This window comes from Gorilla gorilla, chromosome 9 (genome assembly GCF_029281585.2).
Source record: "Gorilla gorilla gorilla isolate KB3781 chromosome 9, NHGRI_mGorGor1-v2.1_pri, whole genome shotgun sequence".
Taxonomy (NCBI): domain Eukaryota; kingdom Metazoa; phylum Chordata; class Mammalia; order Primates; family Hominidae; genus Gorilla; species Gorilla gorilla.
The window spans coordinates 20,768,368-20,786,584 of NC_073233.2; the positions used below are offsets into that span (position 1 = coordinate 20,768,368).

The 18,217-nt window shown below is 42.0% G+C and overlaps 1 protein-coding gene and 1 long non-coding RNA gene across 3 annotated transcripts in view; both read right to left on the bottom strand.

Moving 5' to 3' along the window:
- The window catches only part of RRAS2 (RAS related 2), a 93,970-nt gene extending 84,740 nt beyond the window's left edge, over positions 1-9,230 (bottom strand). Inside the window, exon 1 of one of the 2 annotated variants that reach the window (XM_055355865.1) lies at positions 9,212-9,230. Coding sequence is in view for 1 of the 2 variants with exons in the window: in XM_055355859.1 (XP_055211834.1) it covers positions 1,441-1,443 (3 nt within the window). In the remaining variant the exon portion in view is untranslated. Of the gene's footprint in view, positions 1-1,440; positions 1,557-9,211 lie in introns of those variants that run through there. The other variant, XM_055355859.1, reaches the window with a different exon arrangement.
- Positions 9,231-9,239: 9 nt separating this feature from the next.
- The window catches only part of LOC134759328 (uncharacterized), a 73,904-nt gene continuing 64,926 nt past the window's right edge, over positions 9,240-18,217 (bottom strand). Inside the window, exon 4 of the long non-coding RNA XR_010135435.1 lies at positions 9,240-9,348. This is a non-coding gene — a long non-coding RNA (uncharacterized lncRNA). The remainder of the gene's footprint in view (positions 9,349-18,217) is intronic.

The following is an 18,217-nucleotide window of genomic DNA, read 5'->3' on the forward strand; positions in this document are numbered from 1 at the left end:
GCAGATTCAGAGCCAGATCTAGCCAGCGCATATGTTTTGGCCTACAATTCAAATTTTTTGTGTAAATTTTAAATTGGTTGCCGATATTTAAAAATAGGGTATGTCACAAATAAATCAGTATTTCTAACTCTTCTTGGAAAAATTAAGTGGAATATCTAGCAACACTGGACTGGCATTATCTGGCAACAACTAGCTAAAGCTAAATACTGACTGCGTTTTAGAAAACTTAAGATCCTCCTGTTCATCAGGGTCGCCAGCACTCTTCTATCACACACCACCCATTTGTTACCTGCCTGGCTTTAGTGGGCTTTAAGAGCTCGCAAATCCTACTATGACAATGTTCTCCACGAAGGATGTGCTTCCAAATCCCCTGTAGTGTATTTTATTTATTTATTTTTTTCCTATTCAAACATAAAAGGCAGCCTGTAGTGTCTTTTAAAATGAAGAAACTGGGCTCCTCCCCAGACCTGCTAAATGAGAACCTCTGAGGACACGGACTTAGAATCTGAATTTGTATATTAAATATCTAAAGTGATGGCCGGGCGCAGTGGCTCACGCTTGTAATCCCAGCACTTTGGGAGGCTGAGGCAGGTGGATCACCTGAGGTCAGGAGTTCAAGACCAGCCTGGCCAACATGGCGAAACCCTGTCTCTACTAAAAGTACAAAAAAATTAGCTGGGCATGGTGATGTGTGCCTGTAATCCTAGCTACCTGGGAGGCTGAGGCAGGAGAATCGCTTGAACCGGGGAGGCGGAGGTTGCAGTGAGCAGATATCGTGCCACTGCACTCCAGTCTGGGCAACAGAGCAGGACTCCGTCTCAAAAAATAAAATAAAATAGGCCAGGCATGGTGGCTCATGCCTGTAATCCCAGAACTTTGGGAGGCCGAGGCAGGTGGATCACCTGCGGTTGGGAGTTTGAGACCAGCCTGACCAACATGGAGAAACCCCATCTCTACTAAAAATACAAAATTAGCTGGGCATGGTGGCACATGCCTGTAATCCCAGCTACTCGGGAGGCTGAGGCAGTAGAATCGCTTGAACCCAGGAGGCAGAGGTTGCAGTGAGCCGAAATCACACCATTGCACTCCAGCCTGGGCAACAAGAGAGAAACTCTGTCTAAAAATAAAATAAAATAAAGCGACTCTGAGACACCACCACAGCAAGAACTCTTAGAGGAGGGTGCTCATCCCTGTCCACTCTTTATTTCAGGACAAACAATGACCATCTCATCTGGATTGTTGGTTATTCATAATCTTTACAAACCAATATTGACCAAACAGCATCCCTGGCCCATCCCAGAGACAGGATCTGAGGGTAGAGTGGAGAGGGAGATGCTAGAATCAAGATTCCTCTAACCTCATCTGTAGCTACAACAGACAGAGCCAAGACCTGGTGGCCAAAGAAGGCCAAGCCCCCAGATCAGAGCCTGCAATACTTACCATGGGTGATGGAGGAGCATCATCCACTTATTTCCTTAATGGGCCATTGCTTTTAATGTGAATGAATGGCTGGCAGAGAATGAAACCGCCCAGCAGGAGCTGCATGCATCTGAGATGAGACATAAGCACAAATCTATTCCTTGTTTAAAGATCACATTGCTAAGAATAGAAATTGAAACACACGCTCAAGCGTGTGCACACACACACAGCCCTGAGGAAGGCCGTAATGGTGCTGGAGAAATCCACAGCTTAGTAGAGGATGATCTGAGAATCATTGAGCCTTAGAACAGAAAAGCCATCTTGAGTTCATTCCCTCTAAAGCTCTCCTTTCACAGATGGGGAAACAAAGGCCCACAGAGAGAAGAGCAATCCCCAGCATCACCTGGAAATAGAGCAGAAGCATGACTGGAACTCGGATTTCTGTCTCCCACCTTGAGATCCATCTCAATGTAGCACACTGTCTTAGGAACCCAAGAGCCCAGAAGGCTGAGCAGGGCCAAAAATCATACCTCTCTTCTTCTGCATGGCTACCAGAAAGAATCAAACGGAGGTATCCACCATTGCATTTTTTTTTTATTTTTTTGAGACAGAGTCTCACTCTGTCACCCAGGCTGGAGTGCAGTGGCGTGATCTTGGCTCACTGCAACTTCTGCCTCCTGGGTTGAAGCAATTCTCGTGCCTCAGCCTCCAGAGCAGCTGGGACTACAGGTGCGCCCCACCATGCCCAGCTAATTTTTGTATTTTTAGTAGAGACAGGGTTTCGCCATGTTGGCCAGGCTAGTCTCAAACTCCTGACCTCAGGTTATCCACCCGCCTTGACCTCCCAAACTGCTGGTATTACAGGTGTGAGCCACCTCACCTGGTCTTACCATAGAATTTTTTAAATAATGAAAAATTGAAAAATCCCTAAATATTCAACAATGGGGACTTGGTTAAATCAATGATGCAATGGCCACTATGTGGCCATTAAAAATAATTTTTACTTATATGGGAAAATGAGAAGGGTAAGTGCTATGGTCTAATCCCCCCCACCAAAATTCATATGTTAAAACTCAATACTCAATGTAATAACATTAAAAGGTGGGGCCTTTAGGAGGTTATTAGGGCTCTGCCCTCATGAATGGGATTAGTGCCTCTATTACTCAGGCTTCTCTAGAGGGACAGAATTAATGAAATAGATATATAGATATTTATTAATCTATAATTAATGAAATAGAAATACATAAAGGAGAGTTTATTAACTATTAACTCACACGATCACAAGGTCCCACAATAGGCTACCTGCAGGCTGAGGAGCAAGGAGAGCCAGTACGAGTTCCAAAATTGAAGAACTTGGGAGTCCAATGTTCAAGGGCAGGAAGCATCCAGCAAGAGAGAAAGATGTAGGCTGGGAGGCTAGGCCAGTCTTTCTTTTCACATTTTTCTGCCTGCTTATATTCTAGCCTCCCTGGCAGCTGATTCGATTGTGCCCATCTAGTTTAAGGGTGGCTCTGCCTTTCCCAGCCCACTGACTCAGAATGTTAATCTCCTTTGGCAACACCCTCACAGACACACCCAGGATCAATACTTTGTATCCTTCAATCCAATCAAGCTGACAGTCAGTATTAACCATCACAATGCCCTTATAAAAGAGGCTTGAGGAAGACTGTTTGCCTCTTCTGCCACATGGGGACCCATAAAAGGCACCATCGGTAAAGCAGAGAGCCCTCACCAGACGTGAAATCTGCTAGCATTTTGATCTGGACTTCCCAGCCTCCAGAACTGTGAGAAATACATTTATGTTGCTTATCCATTACTCAGTCTAAGACATATTTGTTTTTATCCACTGGCCAGTTACTAGAAATAAGATATTTTGGGCCGGGCATGGTGTCTCATGCCTGTAATTCCAGCACTTTGGGAGGCCGAGGCGGGCAGATCACCTGAGGTCGGGAGTTCAAGACCAGCCTGGCCAACATGGAGAAACCCCCGTCTCTACTAAAAATACAAATTAGCAGGGTGTGGTGGCGCATGCCTATAATCCCAGCTACTTGGGAGGCTGAGGCAGGAGAATCCCTTGAACTTGGGGGTTGGAGGTTGCAGTGAGCCAAGATCGCACCATTGCACTCCAGCCTGGGCAACAAGAGTGAAACTCTGTCTCAAAAAAAGAAAAAAAAAAAAAAAAAGAAAAAGCAGTATATCCAGTGTAATTACAATTACCAAGATAGATAGATACCGATATATATTAATACATAAGCTGTCATTTATTGAGCACTTACCAGGAACCCGGCACTGTGCTTACCATTCAAAACATTATCCAGTTTAAAGGCTGAGCATGGTGGCTCACACCTGTAATACCAGCACTTTGGGAGGCCAAGGCAGGTGGATTACAAGGTCAGGAGATCGAGACCATCCTGGCTAACATGGTGAAACCCCATCTCTACTAAAAACACAAAAAATTAGCCAGGTGTGGTCGCAGGCACCTGTAGTCCCAGCTACTCGGGAGGCTGAGGCAGGAGAATGGTGTGAACCTGGGAGGCGGAGCTTTCAGTAAGCCAAGATTGTGCCACTGCACTCCAGCCTGGGTGACAGAGCAAAACTCCATCTCAAAAAAAAAAAAAAAAAAAAACATCCAGTTTAATCCATCAACCATCTGAGTGGGTTCTGTTATTATTTGCATTATACAAAAAAGCTGCAGCACAGAGATGTCCTATAGCTACTAACGACAGAGTGCATTTCCTTGAACCCAGAGTGCACTTCCTTGAACCCAGGAAGTCCAAGCTTGTACTTAGTCACTATGCATAGATTTTTTTAAAAAAGATGAAGACTGGCAGGATACTCAGTTATCCTAGAGAGTGAAATCACAGGTGAGTTTTATTTTCTACCTTTTGTATTTTCTATCTTTTTTTAAAGTAATTCCCCATTCTCTTCCACCTCCAGCCCCTGGAAAGCTCTAATCTACTTTCTCTCTATGAGTTTTCCTATTCTAGACATTACATATAACTAGAATCATACAATATTTGTCTTTTGGTGTCTGGTTTATTTTGTTTAGCAGAGTGTTTCAAAGTTTATCCATGTTGTAGCACATATTCATACTTCATTCCTTGTTATGGCTGGATAATATTCCTTTGTATGGATATAACACTATTTATTCATTCACCTATTGAAGAACATTTGGGTTGTTTCTACTTTTTGGCTCTTAAGAATAAATGCCGCTATGAACATTTGTGTACAAGTACCTGTTTGAATTCTTGTTGTCAAGGATATGCCTAATCATGGAATTGCTAGATCATATGGTAATTCTACGTTTAATTTTTTGAGGAACTGACACACTGTTTTCCACAGCAGCTGCATCATTTTACATTCCCACTAGCAACGTATGAAGGTTTTAATTTCTTCACATCCTTGTCAACACTTGTTATTTTTCATTTTTTTATTATAGCCATCCTAGTAGGTTTGAAATGATATATCACTGTAATTTTGGCTTGCAGTTCCCTAATGACTAATGATGTGGAACATCTTTTCACAGGTTTATTTGCCATTTGCATGTCTTCTTTGGAAAAATGTCTATTCAAGTCCTTTGCCTAGTTTTTAATCAGATTGTCTTTTTGTTGTTGAGTTGTAGGAGTTATTTATATATTCTAGATATTAAACCTTTATCAGATATGTGATTTGCAAACATATTCTCCCATCCTATGGCTTGTCTTTTTACTCTCTTGATAATGTTCTTGGATGTGCATCTTTTTAATTTTAATGAAATGCAATCTCATCTCTCTTTCTCTCTCTGTCTCTTTCTTTCTCTTTTTAACAGAGTCTCACTCTGTTGCCCAAGCTGGAGTGTAGTGGCGTAATCATGGCTCACTGCATTGAACTCCTGGGTTTAAGCCATCCTCCCACCCCAGCCTCCCAAATAGCTGGAACTGCAGGCATGTGACACCACATCTGGCTAATTTTTAAATGTTTTTGTAGAGACGAAGTCTTGCTATGTTGCCCAGGCTGCTCAAACTCCTCAAGTGATCCTCCCGCCTTGGCCCACTAAAGTACTGGGATTACAGTCATGAGCCACCATGCCTGGCCCTCTATTTCTTTTTAATGAGAAAAATATAAAATTTTATCGGCAAATATTTGTTAATGATATGGACAAAGTGGGAGCCAGATTATACACATATGATCTATTTATGTAAAAAGGTATGGGAGTTAAATCATCTAGGAGAATTAACTATTCTAGGAAAACTGAGAATGAGTGTTAATACACAAAAAAACATTTATGTAGCCTTCTGTCACTCAGGGGAATTGTGATGGCTACTTTTTCTCTTTCTTCTCTACAGCAGCTTTCCAAAGAGAGGCATACCTACTGCTCTGAGGGGACTAAGCCCTGAAAATCAAGCTCTCTGTAGCACCCAGGCCCAATTTTTGGAGCTCCAAACAGGTCTTTCTTTAATCCACACTTCTTACCAGGACCATGACAATTGTTGTTTTAAAGATTCATGAAGGGCGGGGCGCGGTGGCTCACGCCTGTAATCCCAGCAATTTGGGAGGCCGAGGTGGGTGGATCACTTGAGGTCAGGAGTTCAAGACCAGCCTAGCCAACATAGTGAAACCCCGTCTTTACTAAAACTACAACAATTAGCTGGGCGTGGTGGCGGGCACCTGTAATCCCAGCTACTCAGGAGGCTAAGACAGGAGAATCGCTTGAACCTGGGAGGCAGAATTGCAGTGAGCCAAGATTGTGCCACTACGTTGCAGCCTGGGCAACAGAGGGAGACGCCTGGGCAACAGAGGGAGACGCGGTCTCAAAAAAAAAAAAAAAAAAAAGATTCATGAAGAACTCAGAAAAGAACAACACAGTGGAAAGGGGAAGAGGGAAGTCCTATCTTTTTTCAAACACAGACTAAGACATTTCTAACCTCCAGAACAGTGGGCATAGCTTCAAGAGTAGCCATATAGATTGAGGTTAGACAGCTGGCAGAACCTGATAATTAAACAAGGTAGACAGCTCTTAGGAAGCTTTTTAAAATGCAGTGGTTTTTAGGCCGCATTCCTGCCTTACAGAATTATACTGTTTCAGGAGAGAACAGAAAGGAAATGCTTTGTGATTGCAATCTTCCCTTCTGTGCCCATGGGGCAAGGGATACTTCTGACTCCCACAGATGCAACATCAGTGATCTGGTGAGAACAAACAAGGTTTTCTTCCCCAGAGCACTCAGGATCCCTGGAGAGAGTGTGGAACATGGCATCCTAGAATATTAGAAGGGTAAGGGACTGAGAGATTGCCTATATTAGTCAGGCACCAGGGGCTCACTAAATAACAACTCTCTTTTCACCCACATTCTGAACCAACTGAGAAATAGGGCACAGAAAACCAACAGATGGGGATCAATATGTCAGCTTTATGACTGATAAGAGCTAGACTGGGAGATATGGTTTAGAAGTGAGGTCAAATGGGCTTGCTTACACTGTTCCCAGAACAAACTTCCCACCTAGTTACAGGCAGTGCTGGAAAGACTGCTGGCCTTATCTTATGGGGATCTGCCTCTGTTGTGGCACATAGAGGAACAGAATAACTGTCCCCTTTAATCAAGCTGGCTCCCGAAGAGAAGAAAGAGAAGGCATTAAACTAACCATGCCAAACTTACTAATTAGATAATTCATATCTTGTTCATGGAGAAGAATGAATAAGGGGTGGAAAGAGAGGCCAGGAATTCTGCTCTAGTGATTTTCAAATTTTAGTAAGCATCAGAGTCACCTGGCGAGCTTGTTATACCACAGATTGCTGGCGTCCACTCCCAGAACCCTGCAGTAGGGCCTGATAAACTGTGTTTTTAAAGAGATTCCCACATGAGACGGTTATCTAGGGACCACACTTTGAGAACCGCTTCTCAAAGGAAATCTCTCCACTTGGAAACATTAGGAGAATAAGTGTTGCTCTTGACAGCCAGATCTTGTTTGGTTGCTAGTGACAAAGCCAACTCAAACTGAAATGCAGGCTGAGTATTCCTAATCTGAAAATCCAAAATCTGAAATGCTTCAAAATCTGAAATTTTTTGAACACCAACATGATGTTCAAAGGAAATGCTCATTGGAGCATTTCAGATTTCAGATTTTCCAATTAGGGATGCTCAGCCAGTAAAAAGAAAGCAAATACTCCAGAAACCAAAAAAATCTGAAATCTGAAACACTTCTGGTTCCAATCATTTTAGATAAGGGATACCCAACCTGTTAAAAAAAGAAAAGGTTATTGGTTCATATAGCTAAATGATATAACAGTCAATTTAAGTTCAAGCACTACTAGACTCAGAGACTCAAATGATGCCTTCAGAACTCTATATCTCTCAGCTCTGTTCTGCATGGCTCTAGTCATAAGGGGGGTTTCCTCTGGTGTTGGCAAGATGACTCCACTTATATTTTCCCTAAGCCAGTGTTTCTCAAACTTGAGCACGATTCAGAATCACCTGGAGGCCTTGTTAAAGCACAGATTGCTGGGCCCCACCCCTGGAGTCCCTAATTCAGCAGGACTTGGGTAACAACTGAGAATTTTCATTTCTAGCAAATTCCCAGGAGCCACATTTTGAGAACCACTTCTCTAAGCAGTTTCTGAAGAAAAGAAAGAGGTTTTATCTCTCCTGACTGTTCTTTTCCAAACCATTCAAAAAACAAATAAAATAAGACCTGGAATTGATTCTCATTAGCTCCAACTGGACGGATTTGAGCTGAATGCCCGTGTCCCTGAGCCAACAACTGTTCTGATGTTCTCGTCAGCCAGGCTTGGGTCAGAAGTTTCCTTAAGTACTCCAGAGGTACCTGGAGATGCAAGTGAGGTTAACTCCACATGAGCTATCCAGACTGAAAATGGGTGAGGGATAGAGCTACATAAAGGTGCTTTTAGAAAATGGCAAATGAATGCTGGTGGGCACTAACAACAGAGGTTCTCTACCCTTTGTTTCATAGATTAAGAAACAGAGAGGTTAAGTGGCTGTTCTATTTTATCCCACTTGGAAGATAAAAGTTTTTTGAAAGGGCAGCTTGGCATAACAGACAGAGCATGCATGGGTTTTAAAGTAAGAAAACCCATCCTCACCACAGACAAATTGACTGGTTTGGGGCAGATCACTAAGCCCCTTTAGTGTTTCATTCCTCTCTTTAGTTTTTTAAAATGAAAATAATAACACCTACTCACAGGGTGGGATGAGAGTGTGACGATTTTCTAGAACATGTAACACTTCTTTATTAGGAAAGTATTAAATATGAGTTTAATTTTTTTTTCTTGAGACAGAGTGTTGCTTTGTTGCCCATGCTGGAGTACAGTGGCCTACTCTCAGCTCACTGCAACCTCCATTTTGCAGGTTCAAGCAATTCTCCTGCCTTAGCCTCCCGAGTAGCTGGGATTACAGGTGCATGCCACGAAGTCCAGTTAATTTTTGTATTTTTAGTAGAGACGGGGTTTCACCATGTTGGCTAGGCTGGTTTTGAACTCCTGACCTCAGGTGATCTGCCCACCTTGGCCTCCCAAACTGCTAGGATTACAGGTGTGAGCCACTGTGCCCGGCTTAAATTATTTTAAAAGTTGATGTGAATTATAATGTATGAAAATTGAAACTACCTAGAGTTACTACTTTTTGTTTTATAAGTACTATTTTCCCCCTACAAAATAGGCAAGATGAAATATTTGGTAACACTATTGAGTGAAAGTCTGAGGAAAGACACTTTCATTTATTGCTGATTGAGCTCAGCCCATATCCTAGGACCTTTCATTTTCCTCAGTGGCCCAGTGCCTCATGGAATTTTATCTCTTTACCTGAGGGATTTCTTTTCTGAACTGTGGAAGTCCGTGCTGGCCACCAGCAGGCCAGGCCAGGGTGTTATCCCAATTCACACCTCCACGTCCCAGAGCAGCTTTCCTCCTATGACTCCTGGGAGTTTCACCTTCTCCACCTTTGATAAGGAAATTCCAGAAGTAAGTATTTTGCACCATTTCTCAGAATTCTTCACTGTAGTATCTGGCTTAATAACACATCCCTTTAATGGCTGCCTTCCCATCCCTGCGTCATTCCCTCTCCCCCAGCTTTCTGGTGTTCCCTGCACCTCCCAAATATACAAATGCACTAGAATCATTGTCACAAAGATAGGTTGTTCTGGAGGAACCTCAATCAAGATATAAATAGTCCCTGGGAGTGGGCAATGTCTAGCAACGTTACAAATTTACATGTCCTTTGACCTGGCAAATCTAATTCTAATAACAATTTTAACAAGTATATTCACAGATGTGCAAAATAACTTATATAATGTTATTCACTGAACCACTATTTGTGATAGCAAGAGACTGACACAATTTAAATGCCCATTAATAGGGAACTGGTTAAATAAATCAAAGTTCATTGATACAATGAGATACTATGCAGCAAAAAAAAAAAAAAAAAAAAAATGCCTACTAACTTGGAACAATCTTCAAGATTTATTTAAATGAAAAAACAAGATACCAAACAGCATGTGTGATACACTACCATTTGTGGAAAGGGGGGAGCATAAACAAACATGTATTTGATTGTAATCACAGATTTTCTTTCTGGAAGAATAAGAAACTGGGAAACTTTTCTCTTTTTTTTCTTTTTCTTTGGAGTTTCCTCTTGTTGCCCAGGCTGGAGTGCAGTGGTGCAATCTTGACTCACCGCAACCTCCGCTTCCTGGGGTCAAGAAATTTCCTGCCTCAGCCTCCCGAGTAGCTGGGATTACAGGTGCCCACCACCACACCTGGCTAATTTTTGTATTTTTAGTAGAGTTTTTACTGCATTTTGACCGCATTTGACTGCATTTTGATGTGGAATTTTTTTCACATTTTGAAGTACTTTGGATTTTTTCCTTTTTTTTTTTTTTTTTTTTTTGAGATGGAGTCTTGCTCTGGCGCCCAGCCTGGAGTGCAATGGCATAATCTCAGCTCACTGCAAGCTCCACCTCCCGGGTTCATGCCATTCTCCTGCCTCACCCTCCCGAGTAGCTGGGACTACAGGCACGTGCCACCACGCCTGGCTAATTTTTTATATTTTTAGTAGAGACGGGGTTTCACCGTGTTAGCCAGGATGGTCTCGATCTCCTGACCTTGTGATCCACCCGCCTCGGACTCCCAAAGTGCTGGGAATACAGGCGTGAGCCACTGTGCCTGGCCGGGAAACTTTTCTTATATAAACCCTTTGGTGCCTTTTGAATTGTGAGCTATGTGAGCGAATTACCTATTCAGAAAAAAATGACTTAATTGAAACCTTTAAAAAATGAATGTGGAAAAAAGATTTTATATTCAGAAAGTTATTTTGAGTCATTTCAGAAACACATTTATTTGTGTAAAGTTAGATGTAACTACAAACCGCAAAACTACAAATTGCAATATGTCCAACAAATGTGTACCAACAGCCACCTAGAGCTTTAAAAGGTTTAGATAATGTGTTAATTAATCAGAGAGGTAGAAAGAATAAAAGACAGGTTAAGTTGTTGAAGATCCCAAAGTCCCAGTTGGGGACTTGGAAGCTCTCATTATAAATAACATCTCACCTACCCTGTGAACCTGCTATGAGATTAGAATGTACATGTTATAGGTGAGGAGACTAAGGCTAGAGAGCTGAAGGGACTGACTGAAGGTCACTTAAGCAGAACACGAATTCCAGGTCTATCTGACCCCAAGGCAAGATATGTGCCAACATCCCCTCAGTGCTATCTATTAAAGATTCAGACCTTGATAAGAGGTGATAAGAGCATTGAATAAGGGGTCATCGCCCAAGGTCCAGGCCTGAAAGTACTCTAGTAAGCAGGAAGGATAGCCATTTGGTCTTTGGCCCCTTTGTACAGATTTTCATGCCAGAGCCAGAGCATAGGGTCCACATCTTTCTGTGACTACAGCATGACAATGCCATACTACAGGGAGGGAATCTATCAAAACTGGTTTGGAAAATATTTTTGACAAACATCTAGTAAACACATTTTGTGTGCACTAAGCTGAAAGTTCTTGAAAGTACAGATCATTTTGCCTTTGTAGCCCCTGGCTCAGTGCCTGGCACATAGAGGTTTCTCAGAAAATATTTGGTGAGTGAATGAATGAGCCAACAGTTGGCAGCACAGTGTGAGGCAATGCAGGAAGTCCAAAGAAGTAAAATACACAGTGCTAGGTTATAACTCAGTTGAGGAGACAAGACAAAAATATCACAATATTTAGGTAAGCATAGGAGACAGGCTATAAATAAGGCCCCCGTGTCAAATGAAGCCTGAGCTACATGCAATCAGAAGTAGAAGAATAGCACTGTACAGTAGAGTGATGGGAATATGTCATCTAGATAGGCAGAGATCAAGAGGAAGGCATTCTAGGGAAGACAATTTCTAGTGGAGATGTTTTATAAGCCCAAAAGCTTGACACAGGGGAAAAAAACTGTAAGATTTGGAATGAGGCCCAAGGTTTGAATCCCAGATCTACCCTTTATTGATGGGCACAATTACTTAACCCCTCTGATAAGGATAATATCTCACAAGACCATTGTGAGAATTAAGCTAATTATATTGAGAACCTAGTCCAGTGACTCACTCATGGTAGGTGTTCAATAAATGATTTTTCACCTTCATACATGGAACCCAAAAGTCTTCAGCCAATGGCTACAGGTAACAGTGAAGAAAGGGTGCTGGCTGGAACACTGGGAGAGATTTAGGGGGCTAAGCTCCAGGAAACAGACTGGGATGGATATAATGTGGGGTGGGAGAATGGGACTTCAGAGCCAGACTGAGGTAGTTGGACTCTACAGCCCCACCTGTGGCCATTTTAGATGGCTGGTATTAAGGATCTTGTCCTTCCTAGAATGCTGGGCCGAAGACAAACTGGAAAGAAGGAGGACTAAGCAGAGGGCAGAGGAAAGATATTTTTCTCCAAGCCCTGAGATCCTCCAGACCTTGAGCCAGCTGGAGAATAATGGGGAAACTGAAGTCCCCCAATAGTATGTGGGGCCTCCCCAGATCCAGGGACAGTCTAAAACTGGATTCGGGTAGTGGAGCCAAGGGAGATCCTCCACTGCTGCCCCTGAACATCACCTGAGCCCCACAGCCTCAGTGAGCAATCCAAGCTCCAAGCCTAGACACAAAGCCCTCTCCTCCTCTAGATCTTAGTCTCCTTCCCTTGGCTTGTTGCTCTTTGCTCCTTCACTTATCTTTGTTTCTGTTTTAGTCTCTATCTCAGCTTTTCTGTCTCTGTTCCAATTGTTCGCTCCTTCTGTCTTTGTTTCTATCTAAAAGTTTCTTTTTCCATTTTACTCACATTTCTCTGAATAACAAGGCATGGGTCCCTGGGAAATTTTCTTTGCATTACAAAAACCCAAAACAAAGCAAAACAAAGACACCCAATAAGCCCGGGTGTTTTGGTATTCACAAAAGCATATGAATCTAAAAGCCAGTAATAATTTAGATTCATACCTCTATACCATAAACAAAAATATATCTTAGACTATTAAAGAGTTAAACATAGAAAAGCCAAATCACGGAAAAACTGCAGGAAATTGAATTTACTATTTATCAGATCTTTGAAGGAATGGTAACTTTCAAAGCATTAAAGCAAAGAAGAAATCATGAAGGAAAAGATTTTTATTACAGTGGTACATGCTTGTAATCCCAACTACTGGGTGGCAGGGACAGGAGGTTAGTCGGGGGCAGTGGTGAGATGGGAGGATTGCTTGAGCCTAGAATTTCGAGACCAGCCTGGGCAACTTAGTGAGACCTCATCTCTTTTTTTTTCTTTTTTCTGAGATGGAGTTTTGCTCTTGTTGCCCAGGCTGGAGTGCAGTGGCACAGTCTCTGCTCACTGCAACCTCCGCCTCCCAGGTTCAAGTGATTTTCCTGTCTCAGTCTCCCAAGTAGCTGGGATTACAGGCGCCCGCCACCATGCCTGGCTAATTTTTGTATTTTTAATAGAGATGGGGTTTCACCATGTTGGCCAGGCTGGTCTCGAACTCCTGACCTTAGGTGATCTGCCCACCTTGGCCTCCCAAAGTGCTGGGATTACAGGTGTGAGCCACCGCGCCCAACCTGGTCTTAAAAAAAAAAAAGTGAAGCTTCTGAACAAAGAAAAGTAACAAGATAAAAATAAAAAGTTTGCAGTAAAGCAAATAATAAATATTTAAATTATATAAAGTTCATATCATAAAAAGAACAATTAAAGCCTGAGTAAACATATTTTCCATAAGTTGAAAAATGTCAACATAAGTAAAAATGCTTAGCTTCTTATTTTCAGGCATATGCAATTAAAACATTAATGAGAACCTTTTCCCTGCCATTATTCTAGCAAAAAGCAAAACAATGATAATACACAATGCTTGTGGTTAGGTAAATTTGTACAACACTTTTGGACCGGTATTTGGCAATAATTATCAAGAAACTTTAAACTATTTGTACCTTTGTTCCTTAATTCCATTCCAAGAGATTTATCCCAAGGCAGCAGATTTTAAACTATGCTTCTGGCAAGCCAAGAAGTGCTACAGAATTGTCTGTGGAACTGATAGTAGGGATATACATTAACCAAGGTTTGGGGCTATAAGCAAGAAAAACTAACCCTGATTACCTTAAGCAAAAGGGCAATCCACAGGGAAAACTTGGACACTCAACAGAATCAATGAGAAGCTACAAAACCACGTTCTGAAAATAGGCAGGAAACAAGAGAATTCCAGAGGGCTAGGCAGCTGGAACTACACTACAGGTCATGGAGCAAGAACAGTTAGGTGCATGTGGCACTGCTGCTGAGAGGAAAATGACCTCTAATTACCCCCAAACTGCCATATGCCCGTGATTCATAAGAAAGGATATCTGACTGACTGAACCTAAATCACATGCCTCAGGCTTTTCAAGGAAGCAGGAGGTGAGGGTGAAGACTCTGGGTCTCTGGTTTCCTAATGGGTGATGGGAACTACCTCTCAAATCTACACACATATGGGGAACCCTCAAGCAGAAGACTTGGGTACTAATTGCAGGATGATATGGATGCTGGACAGCTGAAAAGCAGGAAATATTTATCAACTACTGGGTGATATTCAGAGATGCCGACCACATAAAGCTCTCAGCTTCCTACCCCCACTTCAACCAGAGCAACTCCACTTTCATCACCTTTTCCAAATAGGCTTCCAGGCAAGATTTTGTCTGCTGAAAGGTTTCTGCAGCTTCAACACATTTAAGAAGCCCTTGTGGATCGCCAAGAAGGCTGGCTTAATATACCTTACCAACTGTTTTCTCCTTTGCTGTCTTCCAGTGACAAGACTGGAACAATGCTTATTTTTCTAGTCTCCCTTACAGGTAGAGGTGGCCATGTAACACAATTCTAATCAAATGAGACATTAAGTCTATATCCACTGGAGGTTATTTGGGGATGATAAAGACAAAAAGGTAGACCTGACTGGCATCATCTCTACCTCTTTCTGCCATGAATGCTGATGTTACAACTGCAACTTCAGCAGCCACTTTGAGAACATAAACATGAGAAAATGGCCAAGAGAACCAAAGCCAACATCCACCCACCTCTGAATCTCTTGTTATATGAGAAACATAGCCTCTTACTTTAAAAGCAATTTTAAGAAGTTGTCTTTCCTTGCAGCTTATATAATTATTTATTGATATATCCCTAAGGGAAAAATCTAGAAGAAGTAAAAATATATACATATATATACATATATTTGTATGTGTGTGTGTGTGTATATATATATATATATATATATATATAGAGAGAGAGAGAGAGAGAGAGAAAGTTGTTCATTACAGAATTTTCCAAACTGGTTTAAAAAAATAACTAAATCTAAATGTCTATCTATAGGAGATTGCTTAAATAAATTACAGTCTATCCACTAGATGAAATACTATGCCACTATGCCTGTAGTGAGATAAATAATTTTGAAGCTATTATATGTTTATGACATAATAGTAATTAAAACCCTAGAATGAATAATTGTATCTATGTTATGTACTATACATACAAACCCAGCTATCTGCAATGGCCACTGTCACCTTTAAAGGAACTGAATCATCCACTGCACCTGATGAGCAGAGCAGCTGTAAACATGTTCTGTGCTGTGTGGCTCAATGACCACCCTCCACTCCACACAGCTGATTGGCTCAGGGGTGGACATCTGATCCAGAGTACCCAACATCCTTTGAGATGCTTATTGCAAAACTCTCTGCTCAAACAGGGGTGAACTGGTCCAGTAAGATTCTCATCCTTTGGAATCAAAATTGGTAGAATACCAAGAGAATCAGGCAAATCGAATCAGGAGCTGAAGTTTAAAGAATACACAGAATGGTCAGGCATAGTGGCTTATCCCTGTAATCCCAGCACTTTAGGAGGCTGTGGCAGGAGGATCATTTGAGGCCAGGAGTTGGAGACCAGCCTGGGCAACATAATGAGACCCCGTCTTTACAATAAATAAATAAATTAGCTGGGCATGGTGGCATGCACCTGTAGTCCCAGCTACTCTGAAGGTTGAGGCAGGAGGATCGCTTGAGCCCAAGTTTGAGGCTGCAGCGTGGTATGATTGTGCCACTGCACTTCAGCTTGGGAGACAGCAAAACGTCTCAAAAAAAAAAAAAAAATACTTAGAGAGAGAGAGAATTATTTGGCACAGTGGCTCACATCTTTAATTCCAGCACTTTGGGAGGTTGAGATGGGAGGATTGTTTGAGGCCAGGAGTTCCAGACCAGCCTGGGCAATATAATGAGACCCCATCTCTATAAAATAAAATATAAAAATTAGGCTGGGTACGGTGGCTCACACCTGTAATCCCAGCATTCTTGGAGGCCAAGGTAGGTGGATCACCTGATGTCAGGAGTTCAAGACCAGCCTGGCCAACATGGTGAAACCCCGTCTCTACTAAAAATACAAAAATTACCCAGGCATGGTGGTGGGCGCCTGTAATCCCAGCTACTCGGGAGGCTGAGGAATGAGAATCACTTGAACCCGGGAAGTGGAGGTTGCAGTGAGCTGAGATCGCGCCACTGCACTCCAGCCTGGGTGACAGAGTGAGACTCCATCTCAAAAAAATAAATAAAATAAAACAAAATAAAAATTAGCTATAATCATGTCACTGCTCACCAGCAGCCTGGGCAACAGAGTGAGACCCTGTGTCTTAAAACAAAAAATGAAAACAAAATGTAGACTATGTCATCAAGCAAGGGCCATGAGAGGCTATGAACTCATGTGTTATAAGGAACCAGAAAATATTAGGCTAAGAAAAGATAGAGTACAGTGTGAAGAAGTCAGCCAGGTGAACAGAGAGACAGAGGTAGACACAGAAAAAAAGGAAAGCCCAAAGAGTAGCTAACTTAGGTAAACAGCAGTGTTAGACTGAGGATCAAGAATTCTAGAGAGCTGCCTTAGATTCAGAACAGCTTTCTAGGTCCAGTCCTACAGGGTTAGCTGGACTCCAGCCTCTTTTGGCTAAATGGTTTCAATGAGACCCTGTAGCCAGTGTGAGTATGCATTCCTGGGAACCATAATAGTTTAGCATAGCTGTAAAAATTATCTTTGCATATAGAGAGGGACAGGAACATGAACAAATAAAAACCATCCATTTGTTAGAGAAGGATTTTTGTGGATATTTCTTTTGAAGAATTCATTATTGTTGCTCTAATGTTGTTTTTACGTTAAATAACAATTTTGTTTTAAAACCACTGTGGAACTCCTGGGATAAAGCCTTAAGTATGTGTGTATTACTGACTTTGCAATACTGGTTTCCAAGAATTTATTTTAAGAATATAATCAGAGATAAGGCATGAAAATGTAAATTCTTGAATCCTTATTATAGCATTGTTGTAGTAGAAAAAAATGGAAACTACTTAAATGCCAAACAACAGAGTATTGGTTAAATAAATTATGATATATCCATAGAATGGGATGCTGCACAACCATTAAAAAATCATATTGTAGGCTGGGCACAGTAGCACATGCCTGTAATCCTAGCACTTTGAGAGGCCGAGGCGGGCAGATCATTTGAGGCTAGGAGTTCAAGACCAGCCTGGTCGACTTGGTGAAAACCCGTCTCTCCCAAAAATACAAAAATTAGCTGGGCTTCATGGCACGCACCTGTAATCCCAGCAACTCAGGAGGCTGAGGCAGGAGAATCGCTTGAACCTGGGAGGCAGAGGTTGCAGTGAGCCGAGATCACACCACTGCACTCCAGCCTAGGCGACAGAGCAAGACTCCGTCTCAAAAAAAAAAAAAAAATCGTATTGTAAAAGAATATTGGTTGGTACAGAAAATGTTCATGATTTACTGCTAAGCAAAATACAACAACAACAAAAAAAACAAAAAAACTTACAAAATAATAACTACAACGTGACACCCTTTCTTTTGTACAGAGAATAAAGCATGCTATCACAGGCATAAAATAGTGAAGGGACAGATACTAACATGTTAACAACAGTTGCTCTTGGGTTGCGAGGCAGGGGTAGTTGGAAGAAATGTTTGTATTTTTCCTTTATACTATTTTGCTTTTTTCGTGTTTTCCTACCTTGAGTACCTTGTTTGCCTAATTAAAGAGGTGGGGAGAGGAGGAGATTTCCTCCCCCGCTTTTAATTTTTTTTTTTTTAAAGAAAATCACGCTGACTGTGTGCCTAGGAAACTATTGCCAGAATTTCCAACATCTCCCACAGCCCGGTGCTTGGGGAAACCAGAACTAAGTGAAAGACTTTCTCTCTGAGAGCAAAGTGCGCAGGTGACAGGAGAGAAGCGCAGAGGAAAGAAACGGGTTGGACCGATCCGAGAACGGGCAGGCTGGCGTGCCGACGGTCGCCAGCAGACAGCCC